Source organism: Hemitrygon akajei, unplaced genomic scaffold, assembly GCF_048418815.1.
Source record: "Hemitrygon akajei unplaced genomic scaffold, sHemAka1.3 Scf000061, whole genome shotgun sequence".
NCBI classification, from domain to species: Eukaryota; Metazoa; Chordata; class Chondrichthyes; order Myliobatiformes; family Dasyatidae; genus Hemitrygon; species Hemitrygon akajei.
Genome location: NW_027331947.1, coordinates 1,767,937 through 1,791,090, shown reverse-complemented (window position 1 = coordinate 1,791,090; position 23,154 = coordinate 1,767,937). Strand labels below are relative to the sequence as shown.

General features: G+C 52.0%; 1 protein-coding gene across 1 annotated transcript in view; it reads left to right on the top strand.

The window, feature by feature from the left end:
* The window catches only part of LOC140721761 (NACHT, LRR and PYD domains-containing protein 3-like), a 42,464-nt gene extending 30,072 nt beyond the window's left edge, over positions 1-12,392 (top strand). Inside the window, exons 8-12 of the mRNA XM_073036558.1 lie at positions 7,140-7,253; positions 10,687-10,857; positions 11,013-11,183; positions 11,339-11,506; positions 11,671-12,392. Of these exons, the coding sequence (XP_072892659.1) occupies positions 7,140-7,253; positions 10,687-10,857; positions 11,013-11,183; positions 11,339-11,506; positions 11,671-11,773 (727 nt within the window). The 3' untranslated portion in view covers positions 11,774-12,392. The remainder of the gene's footprint in view (positions 1-7,139; positions 7,254-10,686; positions 10,858-11,012; positions 11,184-11,338; positions 11,507-11,670) is intronic.
* Positions 12,393-23,154: the final 10,762 nt, after the last annotated feature.

The window sequence follows — 23,154 nt, the reverse complement described above, 5'->3', positions numbered from 1 at the left end:
CTCTCTTCCCCATCACCCTTCCACCTGTGGGATCTCCCTTCCACATCCACCTTCCTGCTTTTTTATCGCTCGTCCATCCGACCTCCTCCTGTGGGCACTCTCTTCACCGTCCCCCTTCTTGTTGTTGGGCTTCTGTTCCCATTCCCCTCTTCCTGTGGCATCTGTCTTTCTCATCTCCCATCCTCCTGTGGGGTCTCTCATCCCCATCCCCCTTCCTCCAGTGGGATCCCTCTTCCCCATCCCCCTTCCACCTGTTGGATCTCTCTTCCGCATCACCCTTCCTCCTGTGGGATCCCTTTTCCCCATCCACCTTTCCTCCTGCGGGATCTCTCTTCCCCATCCCCCTTCCACCTGTTGGATCTCTCTTCCCCAACCCCCTTCCTTCTGAGCGGCCTCTGTTCCCATACACCCACTTCCTGTGGGGTCTCTCTTCCCCATCAGAAGGAAGGGGGATGGGGAAGAGAGATCCCACTCTAGGAATGGAGATGGGAAAGACAGATGCCACAGAAAAAGGGTAATGGGATCAGAGGCCAAACAGCAGGAAGGTGAAGAGAGAGCCCAGAGGAGGAGGTCAGATGGACGAGTGATCTAAAACCAGGAAGGGGGATGTGGAAGGGAGATCCCACAAGAAGAGTGTGATTCCCTATCCTCCTTACTCCTGTGCAGCCTCTGTTCCCATCCCCACACTTCCTGTGGGATCTCTCTTCTCCAACCCCTTCCTCCTGTGGGATCTCTCTTTCCCAACCTCCTTCCTCCCATGGGATCACTCGTCCATCCGACTTCCTTCTGTGGGATCTCTCTTCCCCATCTCCTTACTCCTGTGGGGTTAATCTTCCCCACCCCCTTTCTTCCTGAGGGATCTCACTTCCCCATCCCCTTCCTCCTGTGGGATCTCTCTTCCGCATCCCCCTTCCTCCTGTAGGATCTCTATTCCTCATCCACCTTTCTTCTGTGGGGCTTCTGTTGCCATCCCCCACCCTTCCTGTGGGATCTCCCTTCCACATCTTCCTTCCTCTTCAGGGATCTATCACTTCCCCTTCCCCCTTCCACCTGTGGGACCTCTCTACCACATCCCTCTTCCTCCTGTGGGCTCTCTCTTCACCATCCTCCTTCCTGCAGTTGGGCCTCTGTTCCCATTCCCCTCTTCCTGTGGCATCTCACTTTCTCATCTCCCTTCCTCCTTTTGGATCTCTCTTCCTCATCCCCCTTCCTCCTGTGGGTCCTCTGTTCCATGTCCGCTCTTTCTGTGGGATCTCTCTTTCCCATCCCCATTCATCCTGAGGTAGCTCTCCTACTCATCCCCCTTCCACCTGTATGATCTCCCTTCCCTGTCCCTCCACTTCCTGTGGGGTCTCTCTTCCCCATGCTCCTTCCTCCAGTGGGATCACTCTTCCCCATCTGCCTTCTTCCTCTGGGATCTCTTTCGCCATCCAGTTTCGCCTATGGTGCCTGTTCCCATCCCCTCACTCTTCTTGTGGGCTCTCCCTTCCACATACCCCTTCCTGCTTTTAGATCGCTCATCCATCTGACCTCCTCTTGTGGGCTCAATCCCCCTTCCTGCTGTTGGGCCTCTGTTCCCATTCCCCTCTTCCTGTGGCATCTGTCTTTCTCATCTCCCTTCCTCCTGTGGGATCTCTCTTCCCCATCCCGTTCCACTCGTGGGATCTCTCTTTCCCAACCCACTTCCTCCCGTGGGTTCACTCGTCCATCCGACTTCCTTCTGTGGAATCTCTCTTCCCCATCCCCTTACTCCTGTGGGATTAATCTTCCCCACCCCCTTTCTTCCTGTGGGATCTCTCTTTCCCATCCCACATACTCCTGTGGGATCTCTGTTCCCCATCCTCCTTCTTGTGGGATCTCCCTTCCACATCTTCCTTCCTCTGCAGGGATCAAACTCGTCCCCATTCCCCTTCCATCTGTGGGCTCTCTCTTCACCATCCCCCTTCCTGCTGTTGGGCCTCTGATCCTATTCCCCCCTTCCTGTGGCATCTGTCTTTCTCATCTCCCTTCCTCCTGTGGGATCTCTCTTCCCCATCCCACTTCTTCCAGTGGGATCACTCTTCCCCATCCGCCTTCCTCCTCTGGGATCTCTTTTCCCCATCCACCTTCTGCCTGTGGGGTCTGTTCCCATCCCCCATCCTCCTGCTGGATCTCTCTTCCCCATCCCCTTCCTCCTGTGAGATCTATATTCACCATCACCCTTTCTCGTGTGGGGCCTCTGTTCCCATCCCCCACTCTTCTTGTGGGATCCCTGTTCCACATCTTCCTTCCTCCTGAGGGATCTATCTCTTCCCCATCCCCTTCCTGCTGTGGGATCTATATTCACCATCACCCTTTCTCGTGTAGGGCCTTTGTTCCGATCCCCCACTCTTCTTGTGGGAACTCTCTTCCCCATCCCTTTAGCTCGGGTGGGTCTATTTCACAGTGTCCCATTGACATTTCTGCATTTCTGTGTGGAACATTTTGTTTAGCGATCGGGAAATGAGAAAGAATATGTGGAGTTTACAGAGTCACACCGACAGACTAAATTACCGACATTCGGTGAATAATCTGGAGCTGGTCAGTGAGGGACATTGACAGTGATGGGAACTCCGATCAGTGATTTACTGAAGGGTGTAATGTTTCCTGAAATATCCGAGTGAGAGAAATTCCCTCAGACCCACGGTTTGAATCACTTTGTTCATCAATTTGTCTGTTTGTGTTTAGACTTGGGGGGAATGACCTGGGAGATTCAGGAGTGAAACCGGTGTCTGCGGCTCTGAGGAACACGGAGTGTAAAATACAGAAACTGCGGTAAGTACCAGACAGTGGGAGATTGTGTTTACAGTCACTGGGTGTCTGACACTGAACATTAATGTCATCAGTCGAAACAAAGAAACATAGAAAACATACAGGACAATACAGGCCCTTCGGCCCACAAAGCTGTGCTGAACATGTTTCTACCTTAGAATTACCTTGGTTTTACCCATAACCCACTATATTTCTAAGCTCCATGTAGCCATCCTGGAGTTTAAAGATCCTATCGTTTTCGCCTCCACCACCGCCGCCAACAGCCCATTCCACGCACTCACCAATCTCTGTGTAAAAAAACTTATCCCTGACCTCTCCTCTGTACCTACTTCCAAGCACCTTAAAACTATGCCCTCTCGTGCTAGCCATTTCAGCCCTGGGGAAAAGCCTCTGACTATCTACACGATCAATGCCACTCATTATCTTGTACACCTCTATCAAATCACCTGTCATCCTCTGTCTCTCCAAGAGAAAAGGCGGAGTTCACTCAACCTATTCTCATAAGGCTTACTCCCCAATTCAGGCAACATCCCTGTAAATCTCCTCTGCACCCTTTCTATGGTTTACATGTCCTTCCTATAGTGAGGTGACCAGAATTGAGCACAGTACTCCAAGTGGGGTCTGTCCAGGGTCCTATATAGCTGCAACATATAACCATATAACAATTACAGCACGGAAACAGGCCATCTCGGCCCTTGTAGTCCGTGCCGAACGCTTACTCTCACCTAGTCCCACCGACCTGCACTCAGCCCATAACCGTCCATTCCTTTCCTGTCCATATTCCTATGCAATTTTACTTTAAATGACAATACCGAACCTGCCTCTACCACTTTTACTGGAAGCTCATTCCACACAGCCACCACTCTCTGAGTAAAGAAATTCCCCCTCGTGTTACCCTTAAACTTTTGCCCCCTAACTCTCAAATCATGTCCTCTTGTTTGAATCTCCCCTACTCTCAATGGAAAAAGCCTATCCACGTCAACTCGATCTATCCCCCTCATAACCTCTCAACTCTTAAACATTACCTCTCGACTCTTAAACTCAATCCCACGACTGATGGTGGCCAATACACCGTACGCCTTTTTAACTACAGAGTCAACCTGCATAGCAGCTTTGAGTGTCCTATGTACTCGGATCCCAAGATCCCTCTGATCCTCCACACTGCCAAGTCTCTTACCATTAATACTATATTCTCCCAGCATATTTGACCTACCAAAATGAACCACTTCACACTTATCTGGGTTGCACTCCATTTGCAACTTCTCAGCCCAGTTTTGCATCCTTTTGATGTCCCGCTATGACCTCTGACAGCCCTCCACACTATCCACAACACCCCCCAACCTTTGTGTCATCAGCAAATTTACTAGCACTACCCTCCACTTCCTCATCCAGGTCATTTATAAAATTCACAAAGACTAGGGGTCCCAGAACAGATCCCTGATGTCACCAACTTCCATGTAGAATATGAACCATCTACAACCACACTTTGTCTTCTGTGGGCAAGCCAGTTCTGGATCCACAAAGCAATGTCCCCTTGGATCCCATGCCTCCTTACTTTCTCAATAAGCTTTGCATGGGGTACCTTATCAAATGCCTTCCTGAAATCCATATAAACTACATCTACTGCTCTACCTTCCGGTCCCGGTGATTTATCCAACTTGATGCTTTCCAAAAGCTCCACCACATCCTCTTTCTTAATATCTATATTCTCAAGCTTTTCAGTCCACTGCAAGTCATCCCTACAATTGCCAAGATCCTTTTCCATCATGAATACCGAAGCAAATGGTTTATTAAATTCTTCTGCTATTTCCTCCGGTTCCATACACACTTTTCCATTGTCACACCAGTTTGATCCTATCCTCTCACATATAATCCTCTTGCTCTTCACATACTTGCAGAATGCTTTGGGGTTTTCCTTAATCCTGTCCAGCAAGGCCTTCTCATGGCCCCTTCTAGCTCTCCTGATTTAATTCTTAAGCTCCTTCCTGCTAGCCTTATAATCTTCCAGATTCATATCATTACCTCATTTTTTGAACCTTTCATAAGCTCTTCTTTTCTTCTTGACTAGATTTACAACAGCCTTTGTGCACCACGGATCTTGTACCCTACCATCCTTTCCATGTCTCATTGGAACGTACCTACTCAGAACCCCACGGAAATATCCCCTGAACATTTTCTACATTTCTTCAGTATGTTTCCCTCAGAACATCTGTTTCCAATTTATGCTTACAAGTTCCAGCCTGATAGCCTCATAGTTCCCCTTACTCTAATTAAAGGTTTCCCTAACTTGCCTGATCCTATCCCTCTCCAATGCTATGGTAAAAGAGATAGAATTGTGATCACTGTCTCCAAAATGCTCTCCCACTGAGAGACCTGACACCTGACCAGGTTCATTTCCCAATACCAGATCAAGTACAGCCTCTCCTCTTGTAGGCTTATCTACATATTGTTTCAAGAAACCTTCCTGAACACACCTAACAAACTCCACCCCATCTAAACCCCTCACTCTAGAGAGCTGTCAATCAATACTTGGGAAGTTAAAATCTCACACCTCAACAACCCTGTTATTGTTACTCCTTTCCAGAATCTGTCTCCCTATCTGCTCCTCGATGTCCCTGTTACTGTTGGGTGGTCTATACAAAACACCCAGTAGAGTTATTGACCCCTACCTGTTCCTAACTTCCACCCACAGAGACGCCGTAGACAACCCCTCCATGACGTCCTCCTTTTCTGTAGCTGTGACACTATCTCTGATCAACAGTGCCACGTCCCCACCTCTTTTGCCTCCCTCCCTGTCCTTTCTGAAACAATTAAATCCTGGCACTCGAAGTAACCATTCCTGCCCTTGCACCATCCTAGTCTCTGTAATGGCCACCACATCATAGCTCCGAGAGCTGATCCACGCTCTAAGCTCATCCGTTTTATTCATCATACTCCTTGCATTAAAATAGACACATCTCAAACCATCGGACTGAATGCCTCCCTTCTCTATCACCTGCGTATCCTCCCTTTCACACTGTCTCCAAATTCTCTCTATTTGTGAGCCAACCTTCCTCTCCTCCATCACATCAATTTGGTTCCCTCCCCCCAGCAATTCTAGTTTAAACTCTCCCCAGTAGCCTTAGCAAACCTTGCTGCCAGGATATTGGTCCCCCTGGGATTCAACTGCAACCCGTCCTTTTTGTAGAGGTCACACCTGCCACAAAAGAGGTACCAATGATCCAGAAATCTGAATCCCTGCCTCCTGCTCCAATCCCTCAGTCACACGTTTATCCTCCACCTCATCCTAATCTTATTCTCACAGTCGCGTGGCACAGGCAGTAATTCCGAGATCACTACCTTTGAGGTCCTGCTTCTCAAATTACTTCCTAACACCCTGCACTCTGTTTTCAGGACCTCTTCCCTTTTCTTACCTCTGTCACTGGTACCAATATGTACCACAACCTCTGGCTATTCTCCCTCACACTGCAGGATATCTTGGACATGATCAGAAAATCCCGGACCCTGGCACCTATGAGGCAAACTACCATCCGAGTTTCTTTCCTGCGTCCACAGAATCGTCTGTCTGAACCCCTAACTATAGTCCCCTATCACTACTGCCATCCTCTTCCTTTCCCTGCCCTCCTGAGCCACAGGGCCAGAATCTGTGCCAGACGCGTGACTGTTGTTGCTCCCCCTCCAGCAGTACTCAAACAGGAGTACTTATTGTCAAGGGGTACAGCCACAGGGGTACCCTCTAGTATCTGCTTCTTGCCCTTCCCTCTCCTCACTGTGACCCACTTCTTCAGTCTCCCGTGGCCCCGGTGTGACCACCTGCCTGTAACTCCTCTCTATCACCTCCTCGCTCTCCCTGACCAGACGAAGGTCATCGAGCTGCATCTCCAGTTCCCTAACTCTGTCCCTAAGGAGCTGCAGCTCGACACACCGGGTGCAGATGTTGCCGTCCAGGAGGCTGGGAGTCTCCAGGATCTCCCACATCTGACACCGAGCACAGAAAACCAGCCTCACACATATACTCTCTATCTGTATTATAAACAGATAACCTACCTCACCTCGACCCTTTATCGCCGAAGCCCCGTTGAGCCAAAGCCTTCCTACTCTGTCTCCCACTCCTCTGACGCTCGCTCTGTAAATCTGTCTTCATTTTAAACTCTTCTCGCTGTTCTCACTGGCCGACTTGTGCAGTCATGCTGAAGAAAAAAAATCAGTAATTGTGTTATTGATAAACACTGGGGATTTGTACCGTCTCCTGTCTCTCTGTGTCCTTCACCCTCACTCTCTCTCATCTCCAGGCTGGACAATGTCGGTCTCACAGATTCTGGTGCTGAGGATCTCGTCTCCGCTCTCAGTACAAACTCATCACTGACAGAGCTGGACCTGAGTGGTAATAAACTGGGAGATTCAGGAGTGAAACTGGTGTCTGTGGCTCTGAGGAACACGGAGTGTAAAATGCAGAAACTGTGGTAAGTACCAGACTGTGGGAGATTGTGTTTACAGTCACTGGGTGTCTGACACTGAACATTAATGTGATCAGTAATTGTGTTACTGATAAACACTGGGGATTTGTACCTTCTCCTGTCTCTCTGTGTCCTTCACCCTCACTCTCTCTCACCTCCAGGCTGTGGGGTGTCGGTCTCACAGATTCTGGTGTAGAGGATCTCGTCTCCGCACTCAGCACAAAACCATCAGTGACCCATCTGAACATGGGTGAGAATAAACTGAGAGATTCAGGAATGAAATGGGTGTCTGCGACTCTGAGGAATGCGGAGTGTAAAATACAGAAACTGGAGTAAATACCAGACTGTACGAGATTGTGTTTTCAGTCACTGGGTGTTTGACACTGAATATTACTGTGATCAGTAGAAACAAAGAAATATAGAAAATATAGAGCCTTCAGGCTCGTAAGGCACGGCCTGCCTTTGACAAAGACATGCTGTCTATTCCTAGTCATATTTTGCCTCTCCAGATGTTCATAAATCCTGCCTCTCAGGATCTTATCCATCAACTTACCAACCACTGAAGTAAGACTCTCTAGGCTGTAATATCCTAGGCTATCCCTACTCCCTTTCTTGAAAAAGGGAACAACATCCACAACCCTCCAATCCTCCGCAACCTCTCCCATCCTCAGTGATGACACAAAGATCATTTCCAGAGGCTCAGCAATCTCCACCCTCGCTTCCCACAGTAGCCTGGTACATCCCCCCATCTCCCGGTGACTTATCCAACCTGATGCTTTCCAAAAGCTCCAACTCAACCTCTTTCTTAATATCTACATTCTCAATCTTTTCAGTCCACCGCAAGTCATCCCTACAATCGCCATGATCCTTTTCCGTCATGAATACAGAAGCAAATCATTCATTAAATAACTCCGCTATTTATTTCCTCCGGTTCCATACGCTCTTTTTCATTGCCACACTTGTTTGGTCCTATCCTCTCACATCTTATCCTCTTGGTCTTCACATACTTGCAGAATGCTTTGGGGTTTTCCTTAATCCTGTCCACCAAGGCCTTCTCATGGCCCCTTCTAGCTCTCCTGATTTCATTTTTAAGCTCCTTCCTGCTAGCCTTATAATCTTCCAGATTCATATCATTACCTCATTTTTTGAACCTTTCATAAGCTCTTCTTTCCTTCTTGACTAGATTTACAACGGCCTTTGTGCACCATGGATCTTGTACCCTACCATCCTTTCCATGTCTCATTGGAACGTACCTACTCAGAACCCCACGCAAATATCCCCTCAACATTTTCTACATTTCTTCGGTACATTTCCCCGAGAACATCTGTTTCCAATTTATGCTTACAAGTTCCAGCCTGATAGCCTCATAGTTCCCCTTCCTCATATTAAAGGTTTCCCTAACTTGCCTGTTCCTATCCCTCTCTAATGCTATGGTAAAAGAGATAGAATTGTGATCACTATCTCCAAAATGCTCTCCCACTGAGAGACATGACATCTGACCAGGTTTATTTCCCAATACCAGATCAAGTACAGCCTCCCCTCCTGTAGGCCTATCTACATATTGCGTCAAGAAACGTTCCTGAACAAACCTAAGAAACTCCACCCCATCTAAACCCCTCACTCTAGGGAGATGCCAATCAATATTTGGGAGATTTAAATCTCACAACTCAACAACCCTGTTATTGTTACACTTTTCCAGAATCTGTCTTCCTATCTGCTCCTCGATGTCCCTGTTACTGTTGGGCGGTCTTTAGAAAAACACCCAGTAGATTTATTGACCCCCTTCCTGTTCCTAACTTCCACCCACAGAGACTCCATGGACAACCACTCCATGACTTCTTCCTTTTCTGCAGCCGTGACATTATCTCTGATTAACATCGCCACGCCCCCACCTTTTTTGCCTCCCTCCCTGTCCTTTCTGAAACATCTAAAGCCTGGCACGTGAAGTAGCCATTCCTGCCCCTGAGCCATCCAAGTCTCTCTAATGACCACAACATCATAGCTGCAAGAGCTGATCCACACTCGAAGCTCATCCGTTTTATTCATCATACTCCTTCCATTAAAAGACACATCTCAAATGATTGGACTGAATGTGTCCCTTCTCTATCTCCTGCCTATCCTCCCTTTCACATTCTCTCCAAATTTTCTCTATTTGTGGGCCAACCTCCCTCTCCTCCGTCACATCAGTTCTTTTCCCACCCCCAGCAATTCTATTTAAACTCTCCCCAGTAGCCTTAGCAAACCTCCCTGCCAGGATATTGTTCCCCCTGGGATTCAAGGGCAACCGGTCCTTTCTGTGCAGGTCACACCTGCTCCAAAAGAGGTCCCAATGATCCAGAAATCTGAATCCCTGCCTCCTGCTCCAATCCTTCAGCCACACGTTTATCCTTAACCTCATCCTATTCCTATTCTCACTGTCTTGTTGCAAAGGCAGCAATCCCGAGATTACTACCTGTGCGTTCCTGTTTCTCAACTTACATCCTAACGCCCTGTAGTCTGTTTTCAGGACCTCTTCCCTTTTCCTACCGATGTCATTGGTACCAATATGTACCACGACCTCTGGCTGTTCTCCCTCCCACTGCAGGCTATCTTGGACGCGATCTGAAAATCCCAGACCCTGGCACCTGGGAGGCAAACTACCGTCATTCATGTGTTTCATTCCTGCGTCCAAAGAATCGTCTGTCTGACCCCCTAACTATAGTCCCCTATCTCTGCTGCCTTCCTCTTCCTTTCCCTGCCCTTCTGAGCCACAGGGCCAGACTCTGTGCCAGAGGCACGGCCACTGTTGCTTCCCACCACACCCCCCTCCTTAGGCTGTCCCTCCCTCCAGCAGCAATTGACCAGGAGTACTTATTGTCAAGGGGGACAGCCACTGGGGTATTCTCTAGTACCTGCTTCTTGCTCTTCCCTCTCCTGACTGTCACCCACTTCTTCAGTCTCCTGTGTCCCCGGTGTGACCACCTGCCTGTAACTCCTCTCTATCACCTCCTCACTCTCCCTGACCAGACGAAGGTCATCGAGCTGCATCTCCAGTTCCCTGGCACAGTCCCTCAGGAGCTGCAGCTCGACACACCGGGTGCAGATGTTGCCGTCCAGGAGGCTGGGAGTCTCCAGGATCTCCCACATCTGACACCGAGCACAGAAAACCAGCCTCACACACATACTCTCTGTCTGTATTGTCAACAGATAACCTACCTCGCCTCGACCCTTTATCGCCGAAGCCCCGTTGAGCCAAAGCCTTCCTACTCTGTCTCCCACTCCTCTGACGCTCGCTCTGTAAATCTGTCTTCATTTTAAACTCTTCTCGCTGTTCTCACTGGCCGACTTGCGCAGTCGTGCTGAAGAAAAACATCAGTAATTGTGTTACTGATAAACACTGGGGATTTGTACCATCTCCTGTCTCTCTGTGTACTTCACCCTCACTCTCTCTCATCTCCAGGCTGAGCGATGTCGGTCTCACAGATTCTGGTGCCGAGGATCTCGTCTCCGCTCTCAGTACAAACCCATCACTGACGGAGCTGAACCTGAGTGGTAATAAACTGGGAGATTCAGGAGTGAAACTGTTGTCTGCGGCTCTGAGGAACCCGGAGTGTAAAATACAGAAACTGCGGTAAGTACCAGACTGTGGGAGATTGTGTTTACGGTCACTGGGTATCTGACACTGAACATTAATGTGATCAGTAATTGTGTTACTGATAAACACTGGGGATTTGTACCGTCTCCTGTCTCTCCGTGTCCTTCACCCTCACTCTCTCTCATCTCCAGGCTGAGAAAGGTCGGTCTCACAGATTCTGGTGCCGAGGATCTCGTCTCCGCTCTCAGTACAAACCCATCACTGACGGAGCTGAACCTGAGTCATAATGAACTTGGAGATTCAGGAGTGAAACTGGTGTCTGCGGCTCTGAGGAACCCGGAGTGTAAAATACAGAAACTGCGGTAAGTACCAGACTGTGGGAGATTGTGTTTACAGTCACTGGGTATCTGACACTGAACATTAATGTGATCAGTAATTGTGTTACTGATAAACACTGGGGATTTGTACCGTCTCCTGTCTCTCTGTGTCCTTCACCCTCACTCTCTCTCATCTCCAGGCTGGTCAATGTCGGTCTCACAGATTCTGGTGCCGAGGATCTCGTCTCCACTCTCAGTACACACCCATCACTGACGGGGCTGGACCTGGGATCAAACTCACTGACAGACCGATCTGTCCCCGCTCTCCGCCGCCTCATACTGACCCTCCCGAGTCTGGAGTGGATCGGGTGAGTGTTTGTGTTAATGTTCAATGTGATAAAATATCAGCGGATCCGCGGGTTTTCTGGTGATATTTGTCTGTGAGTGTTGTTGAAACATTAACCCCGGTCCCCTGTTACTGACACTGTTGTGTAATCTGTTTATTTCATCTTTATTCTCTCATCTGTTTCAGGCTGATGGGGAATCGGTTCAGTGAGACCGGGAGGAAGGAACTGGAGCCTCTGCAGGAAGTCAGACCCAGACTGAAAGTGATCTGTGAACATCTGAATGTGTGAACATCCCCGCCCGCGAGAATGAGACATCTTGGCCGATTCCCCGCCCTCCCCTTTAACTTCCGCCCTTACCTTTAATGGCCGCGCGTCGGGGACGATTCCCAACGGTTTTAACGGAACCAGCCTCGCGCTGTGTGTCGCTCGGAACGGTCCCGGAGTGACGTGTTTCCGCCTGCTGTCCGGCGGGGCAACTTCCTCCGGAAATGCGGGTTCGAGACTCCCCACGTGACACCCCGGAGAATTACCCAGACAGGAAGAGCCCGGGGGTCCGGGGCTCAGTCTGGGACACCGGTGTCCCGGGGTGGGGGGGATAATCCCGGGAGAGAAGATGCTCCCTTTGCTGAGGATGTTAAATTGACAAATCCCTCGGCAGTGACCCTGGATCTGCAGCGATCCCGGACACGGCCCTGAAGTGTGATTTTATAATCATCGGTTCCCCGATGCAGAGTGACGGTGAGAAACGGGACTGATTATTCAACCGGTCACTCGTTGTCGTCGGTCAGATAATTGTGTGTGACTGTGAGTGAGTCGGGAGCAGCTTATTTATTCCCGCATGTCAGTAGCTCACACATTGTTTAATTTACATTTGTCATGATGAAATCAATAAACCGCTGTAACTTCCTGTCCTGGTGCCGGACTCGAGTTTTATTTGAGGTTTCTGCTGCCCCCCGCACCCTGTGCACTGTAACAGTGGGTCGGAGCTCCTCACACTGACACAGTAGCGTCTCAGCTCCAGGCTGAGGGAGGTCGGACTGGCGGAGTCAGGGTGCCCAGGATCTCATCTCCACCGAACTCCCATTCTGGCTATCTGCCCCCCAATTGTAAATAGTGAATAGGGAGGGAACGACAGAAGGATTTAGAATGGTCACTAGGGAGGGAGTGAAAGGTTGACTGAAATGGTCTCCAGGGAGAAAGTGATGGGCTGAGTGACAATGGGCGCCAGGGAGGGGGCGATGGGTGGAATTAAGATGGCCGTGGTCACCTTGTTTCTCATAGCCGGCAGGGAGGGAGTGATACACTGACAAGAGAGTGGGAGTGACAGGCGGAGTTAAAATGGCCGACAGGGTGGGGATTGTGCACTGACTGAAAATTATCACGGGGGGGCGGGAGTTACCAGCTGATGAAAAATAGGATTCTGGATTAAAGGGGCAGAGTTTTGCGCAGAGATAGCATTGTCACCAGGGAGGGAGTGATGCGCGCATTGAAAATGATCACCAGGGAGAGGGTGGACACAGTGACAAATTCGAGGAGTGGCGGTCGAACTGAAATTGTCCCTGATTCCTTTGTTACAATGGCCGGCAAGGAGACAGTGATGGACAGACTTCAAATGGGCCCACAGGGAGGGAGAGATGCACTGGGGAAAACTGGCCGAAATGGAGACAGTGGCACATTGAGAAGAGAGAGGGGTAATGGGTCCGATGTAAAATGATCTAATGGAAGAGAGTGACGCTCTGACTGTGGTGAACTACATATACCTGTCTGGACTGCTCCTGTGGCTCCTCCCACAGACCCCTGTATAAAGGCGACTGAGGCCTGTTGCCCAGCCTCATTCCCCAGGATGTAGTGTTGTTCATTCTTCCAGTCAATAAAAGCCGATACCTCGCTTCTTACGTCTCAGAGTGAGTTATTGATGGTGCATCACTGAAATGGCCGTTGCTTCGCTTTAACTGTCTGACGGGCAGTTTCGTGTTCATGATACCTTGTTTTAAAGTGAGTGCCGGGAAGGGAGGGGTTGAGACTCCGGATGAAAATGGCCGTCACCATCGTTAATTCTGTTGATAAAAAGGGAGAGAAGTGGTGACTGAAGGAGACCCCGCTCAGCCGGTTGAAACGGGACCAAGGAGGGAGAGACGCCTTGGTTAAAGTGAGCGGCAGAGAAGGAGTGAAGGACACGTTGACTTCAAATGGCCGACGCTTCACTGGAAATGGCCGCTGGGGAGGGAGTGACCGGCTTTGGTAGAAGTGAGCACAAGAGAGGGAGGGACGCGCTGATTTAAAACGGGCGAATCCTTGGTTAATGTGGCCGCCAGGGATGGAGTGAGACACTGACTTACAATGGCCACTGTCACACACAGAATCTATGGCGAAGGAACATGCGGTGCCCATGGATACAATCCCGGGATCGAGTGCGTTATTGATTGTAATAACAGTATTTTAATTTGAGTTTTATATCGCCTTCTGCATTGTATATATGATTTCTTCATTGAATAAACTAATGTATTTATCTCATACGTGTGGGTTTTGGGGAGGAGTGGTGGAGAGGGTTTTGGGAGGAAGAGGAGTGATGGGACGAGGAGTGGACTGATGAGACGGTGAACGTGGCGAAGTCACTGACTGAATAGAAGACGGAAAGCGGAGGAGAGGAAGTTCCTGTCACAAATTGGTGGCCGACATGGATAAAATAAAGACCGGGTGAGGAGGAGTGAAACGACAGGAGCGGGAGTGATGGGACGGGGAGGAGGGGGCAGTTATGGGACGGGAGGGAGGGGAACTAATGGTACGGGAGGGAGTGGAAGTAATGGGGCTGGGAGTGAGGCAATATAGAACGTGGAGGGAGGGGGGATTGATGGGACGAGGAGCGACGGGTTCTGATTGGACAGGGAGGGAGGGGAACTGATGGCACTCGGGAGGGAGGGGAAGTGATCGGACTGGAAGAGAGGGGTCTGATAGGACAGGGCGGGGATGAACAGGATGGGGAGTGTGGAGCGACTTACTCAATAGTGGAGGAAGGGTGGGTGGTGACGTTCCTTCGCAAATAAGACGGACGGCAAGTAAAGGGCGGTGTCGGCGGAGGGTAAGTGGGAGCGAGGAGTCGAGACGTGGTCACGGCTGAAGGGTCGGAGAGTTGAGTGTCTCAACGGAGGGAGAGGAGAGCTTACTCACTCAACGACGGAGGGAAGGGATTGGGGGGGGGAGCAAAATTTTCAATCAGAGAACGTTCACCACCTAGGATGTGGTGGATAGCGGGAGAAAGGACAAGGGGTCAGAGAGGGGAGGGTATCAAGAGTGACTGTGTGAATAGGGGAGTGACTCACTGGGTAACAGAGAGAGAGAGGGCGATGAGGAGAGGTGAAGATTGGCATCGCAAAATGGCAACCAACCAGCATACGATGCAGAGCATCGAGATGGTGGGGAAAGGAAAGCGAGGGGAGGGAGGGAAGGGGTTTGTGTGTGATAGAATGGGAAGGAGGGTGACAGGATGGTGAGTGTGAGGGAGTGACACACTTCGTTGTGGGGGAAGTGGGAGGGAGGGTCTCACACTGTCACAAAATGGCTGTCGGCTGAAGGTTAAATAGAGAGTTAGGAGAGCGAGGAGGGAGGGAAAGAAGAGGAGGGATGAGGAGTTGTGATTGAAGAAACAGCGAGGGAAGTGAGTAGAAGGTGAAGAAAAGGGGGTGTCCCATTCTACGATGCTGGGATAGCGGTTGTCATTGGTAACGATCACAAAATGGTCGCCGGCCAGGGTGAGATGGGCGGTGATAGACGGGAGAGCGAGGGGACAGAGAGCGGAGTGTTTCAGGAGTGACGGGATGCCGAGGGTGGGAGAGAGCGACTCGTAACAAAGGAACTGGAACAGGGGGGTTCCCACCGTTACCCTCCTTCCCCCTCCGTCTCCCAAATCCTGTCTTGATTTTTTTTCGGGCCGAGTCTCAGGTCGCTCGGCCCGGATCCCTCAGGCTGTCCCGTGGAGTAGGGGGACGTGTCGTCACTGGGGCCCGTCAAAGGCAGGAGTGGGCGCCGGCTTGCCGGAGAAGACGGAGGCGAGGTCTGGCGGTTCGGGCTGGTTGGCGTGGATCACCACCATTTTCTGCAGGGTGGGGGAGAGGGAGGGGTCAGATTGAGGAGGGGAGGTGGAGAAAGAGAAGGTGAGGAGAGGAGTTGATACCCACTGCCCACTTCCTCAGTCTCCTCTCTCCCTCAGTCCCCTCGTCTCTCCATCTTTTCCCCCACCTCTCTCTCACCACCCGATCCTCCTCTCTCCACCCCTCTCCCCACCCTATCCTCCTCTCTCCACCCCTCTCCCCACCCTATCCTCTCTCCACCACAATCCCCACCCATTCCTCCACTCTCCACCTCTCTCTCCCCAGCCTATCCTCCTCTCTCCACCCCTCTCTCCACCTCTCTCCAACCTATCCTCCTCTCTCTCCACCCCTCTCCCCACCCTATCCTCCACTCTCCACCCCTCTCCCCAACCTATCCTCCTCTCTCCACCCCATCCTCCTCTCTCCACCCCTCTCCCCACCCTATCCTCCTCTCTCCACCTCTCTCCAACCTATCCTCCTCTCTCCACCCCATCCTCCTCTCTCCACCCCTCTCCCCACCCTATCCTCCTCTCTCCACCCCATCCTCCTCTCTCTCCACCCCTCTCCCCAACCTATCCTCCTCTCTCCACCCCATCCTCCTCTCTCCACCCTTCTCCCCACCCTATCTTCCTCTCTCCACCTCTCTCCAACCTATCCTCCTCTCTCCACCCCATCCTCCTCTCTCCACCCCTCTCCCCACCCTATCCTCCTCTCTCCACCTCTCTCCAACCTATCCTCCTCTCTCCACCCTATCCTCCACTCTCCACCCCTCTCCCCAACCTATCCTCCTCTCTCCACCCCTCTGCACCTTATCCTCCTCTCTCCACACTCCTCTCCCAACCCTATCCTCCTCTCTCCACCCCTCTTCAACCTATCCTCCACTCTCCACCCCTCTCCCTACCCTATCCTCCTCTCTCTACCCCTCTCCCCACTCTTTTATTCCTTTTCTGCCCCATCTCTCTTTCTCCCGCTCTCCTGCACCCTCCCCATACTCTTTTCATCTCCCCCATCTCTTGTACCCATGCCCCATCCCTCGCCGCCCACACACACAGTCCCCCGTGCACAGGAAGATCCCACTCACCACCGGAGGGTGTGCGGCGCAGCACTCGAGGTCCCTGCAGTTGGCGATGGCCGTGAGGACGGACATCACCAGCGAGACCAGGCAGTTGACCAGCAAGATCACCGTGATCCCGCTGACAAACCTCTGCGAGATTCGGTGTTTGGCGGAGGGACAGAGCGGAGGAAGCCTGGGAGGGGGGAGCGAGCCAGTCGGAAAGAGAGGAGTGGAGAGGGGGAGAGAGAAAAATGGGGTGAGAATGAGAGGTGCGAAACAGAGAGGAGAGAGAGAGCGGAAGAGGCATAGGTGGAGTGTGGAATAGCCGGAGATGGGAGACGCAGACCGGGTGGAAGAGAAGGGGGCAATAGGTGAGGAAGCGAGGGGGTGGGTGGGAGAGAGATGGGGGTAGAGAAGGGGGAGAAAGCAGACAGGTGGCAGAGGATAGAGTGTGTGGTGAGAGAGTGCGAGAGAAACGTAAAGAGGCAGGATATGAGAGAGGTCGGACAGGGAGGGGAGAGAGGGGGAAAACGGTGGTAGAGGGGTGAGAGACGGAGAAGGCTGAGAGACGGAGAGGGTGAGTCGGAGAGGCATGACAGGAGTGAAAGAGGGAGAGGGGAGAGAGGGGTGAGAGACAGAGAGGGGGAAAGGGAGGTGAAAGACAAAAGTAAGCAGAAGGGAGATCGAGTGCGGGAGAGAAGGGGAGAGTGTGAGAGAGAAGGAAGAGTTCCGAGCGAGGGGAAGAGAGGGGTCAGAGACAGAGAAGGGGAGAGAAGGGTGAGAGACGGAGTGGGGGACAGAGAGTGTGAATGAGAGAAGGGAGGGAGGTCCGCGGGAGAGAAAGGGAGGGTTGAGAGATGAAGAGATAGTGAGAGGGGGAGATGGAGAGATGGCTGGTAAGAAAGAGGAAGGGGCATGTCTTTGAAAGGTGTGGGTAGAGTCTGTGGAGAGGGAAGGAGAGCGTTGGGTGGGGAGAGAGGGGGAGTGTTGGAGATGGGGAGTGTAGGAGAGGGAAATGTGTTTGAAAGTGTGGGGGAGTGGAGAGCAATCTGCGTTAACTCTTGTCTCAGACCTCAGCTTTCGATGGACGGAGCGCACCAAGTTTTGGTTTATGGTTCCCTGGAAGTGGGGTCACAGGCAGACGAGGCGGTGAAGGCGGCGTTTGGCATGCCCGCCATCGTCGGACAGGGCACCGTGTACCGGAGGAGGGAGCTCACGAAGACTTACAAGGACGTCGCCGGGACTCGAGGGGCTGAGTTACGGGGAAAGGTCGGGCAGGTTGGGTCTTTATTCCCTGGAGCTTGGGGGGGGGGGGGGCCTTACAGAGGTGTGTAAAAGCACGAGGGGCACAGATAGGGAGAATGTGCACAGACTGTTCCCCAGGTCGGGGAACCTAGAACCAGAGGGCACAGGTTTTAGAGATCTAATAGGAGTCCAAGGGGAAACTTTTTTCCCCCAGGTGGTTGTCCGGTCGAGGCAGGTACATTAACGACACTCGGACAGGGACACGGATAGGAAAGGTTAGAGGGATACGGGTGGTCCGTCTGTGGAAGGAGCTGCCAGAGGAAGTGATCGGGGCAGGTACATTAACGACACTCGGACAGGGACACGGATAGGAAAGGTTTAGAGGGATACGTGTGGTCCGTCTGTGGAAGGAGCTGCCAGAGGAAGTGGTCGGGGCAGGTACATTAACGACACTCTGACAGGGACACGGATAGGAAAGGTTTAGAGGGATACGGGTGGTCCGTCTGTGGAAGGAGCTGCCAGAGGAAGTGGTCGGGGCAGGTACATTAACGACACTCGGACAGGGACACGGATAGGAAGGTTTAGAGGGATACGGGTGGTCCGTCTGTGCAAGGAGCTGCCAGAGGAAGTGGTCGAGGCAGGTACACTTAACGACACTCGGACAGGGACCACGGATAGGAAAGGTTTAGACGGATACTGGTGGTCCGTCTGTGGAAGGAGCTGCCGGAGGAAGTGGTCGAGGCAGGTACATTAACGACAATCGGACAGGGACATGGATAGGAAGGGTTTACAGGGATACGGGTGGTCCGTCTGTGGAAGGAGCTGCCGGAGGAAGTGGTCGAGGCAGGTACATTAACGGACACTCGGACAGGGACATGGATAGGAAAGGTTTAGAGGGATACGGGTAGTCCGTCTGTGGAAGGAGCTGCCGGAGGAAGTGGTCGAGGCAGGTACATTAACGACACTCGGAGAGGGACACGGATAGGAAAGGTTTAGAGGGATACGGGTGGTCCGTCTGTGGAAGGAGAGCCAGAGGAAGTGGTCGGGGCAGGTACATTAACGACACTCGGACAGGGACACGGATAGGAAAGGTTTAGAGGGATACGGGTGGTCCGTCTGTGCAAGGAGCTGCCAGAGGAAGTGGTCGAGGCAGGTACATTAACGACACTCGGACAGGGACACGAATAGGAAAGGTTTAGACGGATACGGGTGGTCCGTCTGTGAAGGAGCTGCCGGAGGAAGTGGTCGAGGCAGGTACATTAACGACAATCGGACAGGGACATGGATAGGAAGGGTTTACAGGGATACGGGTGGTCCGTCTGTGGAAGGAGCTGCCGGAGGAAGTGGTCGAGGCAGGTACATTAACGACACTCGGACAGGGACAAGGATAGGAAAGGTTTAGAGGGATACGAGTAGTCCGTCTGTGGAAGGAGCTGCCGGAGGAAGTGGTCGAGGCAGGTACAGAAACGACACTCGGAGAGGGACACGGATAGGAAAGGTTTAGAGGGATACGGGTGGTCCGTCTGTGGAAGGAGCTGCCGGAGGAAGTGTTCGAGGCAGGTACATTAACGACACTCGGAGAGGGACACGGATAGGAAAGGTTTAGAGGGATACGGGTGGTCCGTCTGTGGAAGGAGCTGCCGGAGGAAGTGGTCGAGGCAGGTACATTAACGACACTCGGACAGGGACACGGATAGGAAAGGTTTAGACGGATACGGGTGGTCCGTCTGTGGAAGGAGCTGCCCGGAGGAAGTGGTCGAGGCAGGTACATTAACGACAATCGGACAGGGACATGGATAGGAAGGGTTTACAGGGATACGGGTGGTCCGTCTGTGGAAGGAGCTGCCGGAGGAAGTGGTCGAGGCAGGTACATTAACGACACTCGGACAGGGACATGGATAGGAAAGGTTTAGAGGGATACGGGTAGTCCGTCTGTGGAAGGAGCTGCCGGAGGAAGTGGTCGAGGCAGGTACATTAACGACACTCGGAGAGGGACACGGATAGGAAAGGTTTAGAGGGATACGGGTGGTCCGTCTGTGGAAGGAGCTGCCGGAGGAAGTGGTCGAGGCGGGTACATTAACGGACACTCGGACAGGGACACGGATAGGAAAGGTTTAGTGGGATACGGGTGGGTCCGTCTATGGAATGAGCTGCCAGAGGAAGTGGTCAAGAAAGGGAGGGGGGCGAGGAGAGAGGAGACTCTACAACAAAGGGGAGGTAGGATTCGGAGGCAGCCGGCAGGAGGGATAGAGACGTGGAGAGAGGGAGCGCTACCGGAAGGCGAGGAGGATATCGCCGCGGGAGACGGAGAAAGGCCGAGAGGAGATCTCTGTGGTTGGGGTTATGAGGGCCGGTTCGCTAGCGGGTGGGGGGGGGGTGCACTCACCATCCGGCATCCGGTGTAGCAGTACCCAATGCAGGGGAAGATGTGGACATTCAGCGAGTACAGGATGACGGCGGGAGTGCTGGGAAGAGCGCAGATCACCTTCACAAACAGGCAGGCGATGGGGGGGGGGGGGGGGGAGAGAGAGAGAGAGAGAGAATCTGGAAAGGGAGAGGGGCGAGTGACGGGGGAGAAAAGGGGGAAAGAGTTGAAATGGAGAGAGAGACGGCAGAGGGAGAAAGTAGAACGGGAGGTGGAAGAGGGAGAGGATGGGAGAGTCAGAGATGAGAGAGAGGAATAAAGTGAGAAAAGTGATGGTGGGGGGGAGACACGGAGAATGGAAATGGAGAGTGAGGAAGGTTGAGAGGGGCAGAACCAGAGGGAGACCTAGAGACAGAGGGGGAGGACAGAGTGAGACGGCGAAGAGAGAAGGGGTAAGAGTGGGCAGAGGAAGACAGAGTGTAAACAAGAGATAAAGAGAGTGGTGGAGATGGGAACCAGGGAAACGGGGGAGGGGACAGAAAGAGAACAGTCAGAGAGATGGGGGAGGTGGAAATGTGAAAGATAGATGGAGGGTGAGAGATACAGTGACTGGGGACAAAGGGAGGGAAGGAGAGAGGGAGAGAGAGAGACATGTAGAGGCAGTGGGTGGAGGCAGGGGGGAGAGAGTGGGACAGACAGAGAGTTAGAGGGGACACGGTGCTGGTGTGAGAAGGTGAGACGGGGAGAGAACAATCTAGATTACAGGCGATTACACGACAGAGTGACGTCGGCGTACGGGGAGAGGGACGGTGGAGAGTGTCGAGAGAAAGGGAGACCTCGGCGTATGGGGGTAGGGCACAGATCATGAACGGTGGAAGGTGTCGAGGGACCTGAGGACTGCTGCGTATGAAGGCAGGACAACACACCGTGAACGGTGGGGCGTGTCGAGGGACAGAGGGACCTCGGTGTACGAGTGTAGGACACGCACCGTGAACGGTGAGGAGTGTCGAAGAACAGAGGGACCTTTTGGTCCGAGGGTAGTACACCCTTCGTGAACGTGGGGTTTGTCCCTTCCCTCCCCCCGATATCGGCAGAACCCCGCAGCCGATCCCTTGCCCACCCACCGCCAGTTTCCTCAATTGCCTCCTGGTCGCCGCCCTCTCCGCCTCGGCCGCCTCTTCCTCGAGGCCGGGCATCACTTCCGTCCCTGGTGGCAGCTGCGCGCTGGGGTAGGACGGCGGATATTCCCGGATCTGGCACAGCGGCTCCGTCACCAGGAAAACCGTGTCCGCCTTCACCCGGATCGGTATCATGGAGAGAGTTTGGGGGAGGAAGAAGAGGGTTTTGACCAGTGTACTGTCAGTTAAACCCTCCCTCAATCCATTTTATATTCCGTCCCACTGTCATAGACCACGGAACATAGAGTAGTACAGCACAGGAACAGGCCATTCGGCCGACAATGTCGTGCTGAACCAGCTAAAAGGCAAATCAAAAGCACCCAAATACTGATCCCACTCCTCTCCACACCGTTTATATCCCTCCATCTGCCTCACATCCACGTGCCTCTCCAAGCATCTCTTAAAAGCCTCTGATGTGTTTGCCTCCACCACCAGAGCATTGCATGCATCCACCACTCTCTGAGTAAACAACTTACCCCTCACATCCTTCTTGAAACCCACCCCGACTCACGTTCAATTCCTGCCCTCTGGGGTTAGACATTTCGACCCTGGGAAACGGATACTCCCTGTCCACTCTGTCCATGCCTCTCATAATCATGCAAACCTGTCAGATCTCCCCACAGCTTCTGGCACTCCAGACAAACCGACACAAGTTTACCCGGCCCCTCGTTGGAGCACATGCCCTCTAAACCGGGCAGCGTCCTGGTGAATTCCTTCTGCACCCTCTCCAATTCATCAGCATCCTTCCCGTGGCGGGGCGATCAGAACTGTACGGAATACACCAGGTGTGGCCCAACCAGAGTTTGATAAAGTTGCAACATAACCTCCTGAGTTTGAACTCAAAGCCTCGACTAACAAAAGCAAGCATTCCATAAGCCTTCTTAACCACCTTATCAACCTGTGCCGCCGCTTTCAAGAGTTATGAACTTGGATCGCAAAGTCTCCCTGCTCAGCGACACTGTGGAGGACTTTGCTCTTAACAGTGAACTTTAACACACCGTCTCCTCTAATATCTCTCCCGTTTAGAACCCCCCAACCCTCCCTGAATCCACTCCAATATCTCCCCAGCTGCGTCCCCTAGGCAATCCCTATCTGCTCTAAATCCCTCTGCTCTGTGTCCTCTAAACTCCCCCCGAATCTGCTTTCTCATCCACAATCCCCGCCACCTATTTTACTCGTTTCCTTGAGTACCTGCAATATCACCCTGTGACTGATGCCTCTAACCTCTTCCTTTATAGTCTTATTGGACACACAAAACCCCCCCCCCCCCAATTCCCCTGAATCGTCCAGTTACTCTCTTTACTGCGCCCCTGTAAGCCTGCCTGAAACTCCTGGTTAGACCATAAGACATTGGAGCAGAATTGGGCCATTCCACCGTGGCTGATTTACTATCCCTCTCGACCCCATTATCATGCCTTCTTTCCGGAACCTTGAACCCCATGGCGAATCAAGAATCTATCAACCTCCACTTTAAGTATACCCAACGACTTTGCCTCCACAGCCGCCCGTGACAGGGATCCTCAAATTCACCAGCCACTTGCAAAATAAAATCCTCCTCATTTCTGTTCTGTTACGTACCCCGTAACTGGGTGTCTTACCAGCAAAAATAGAAGTGTCCGTTAGGGCCTGGTACTATTTTCCAAACAGTGTTTATTAGTAAAATATACAAATCAATATCAACAATGCAAATATATAGATAATACACTTTAGCAATACTAAACCTAAAAGTGTGAGTATAA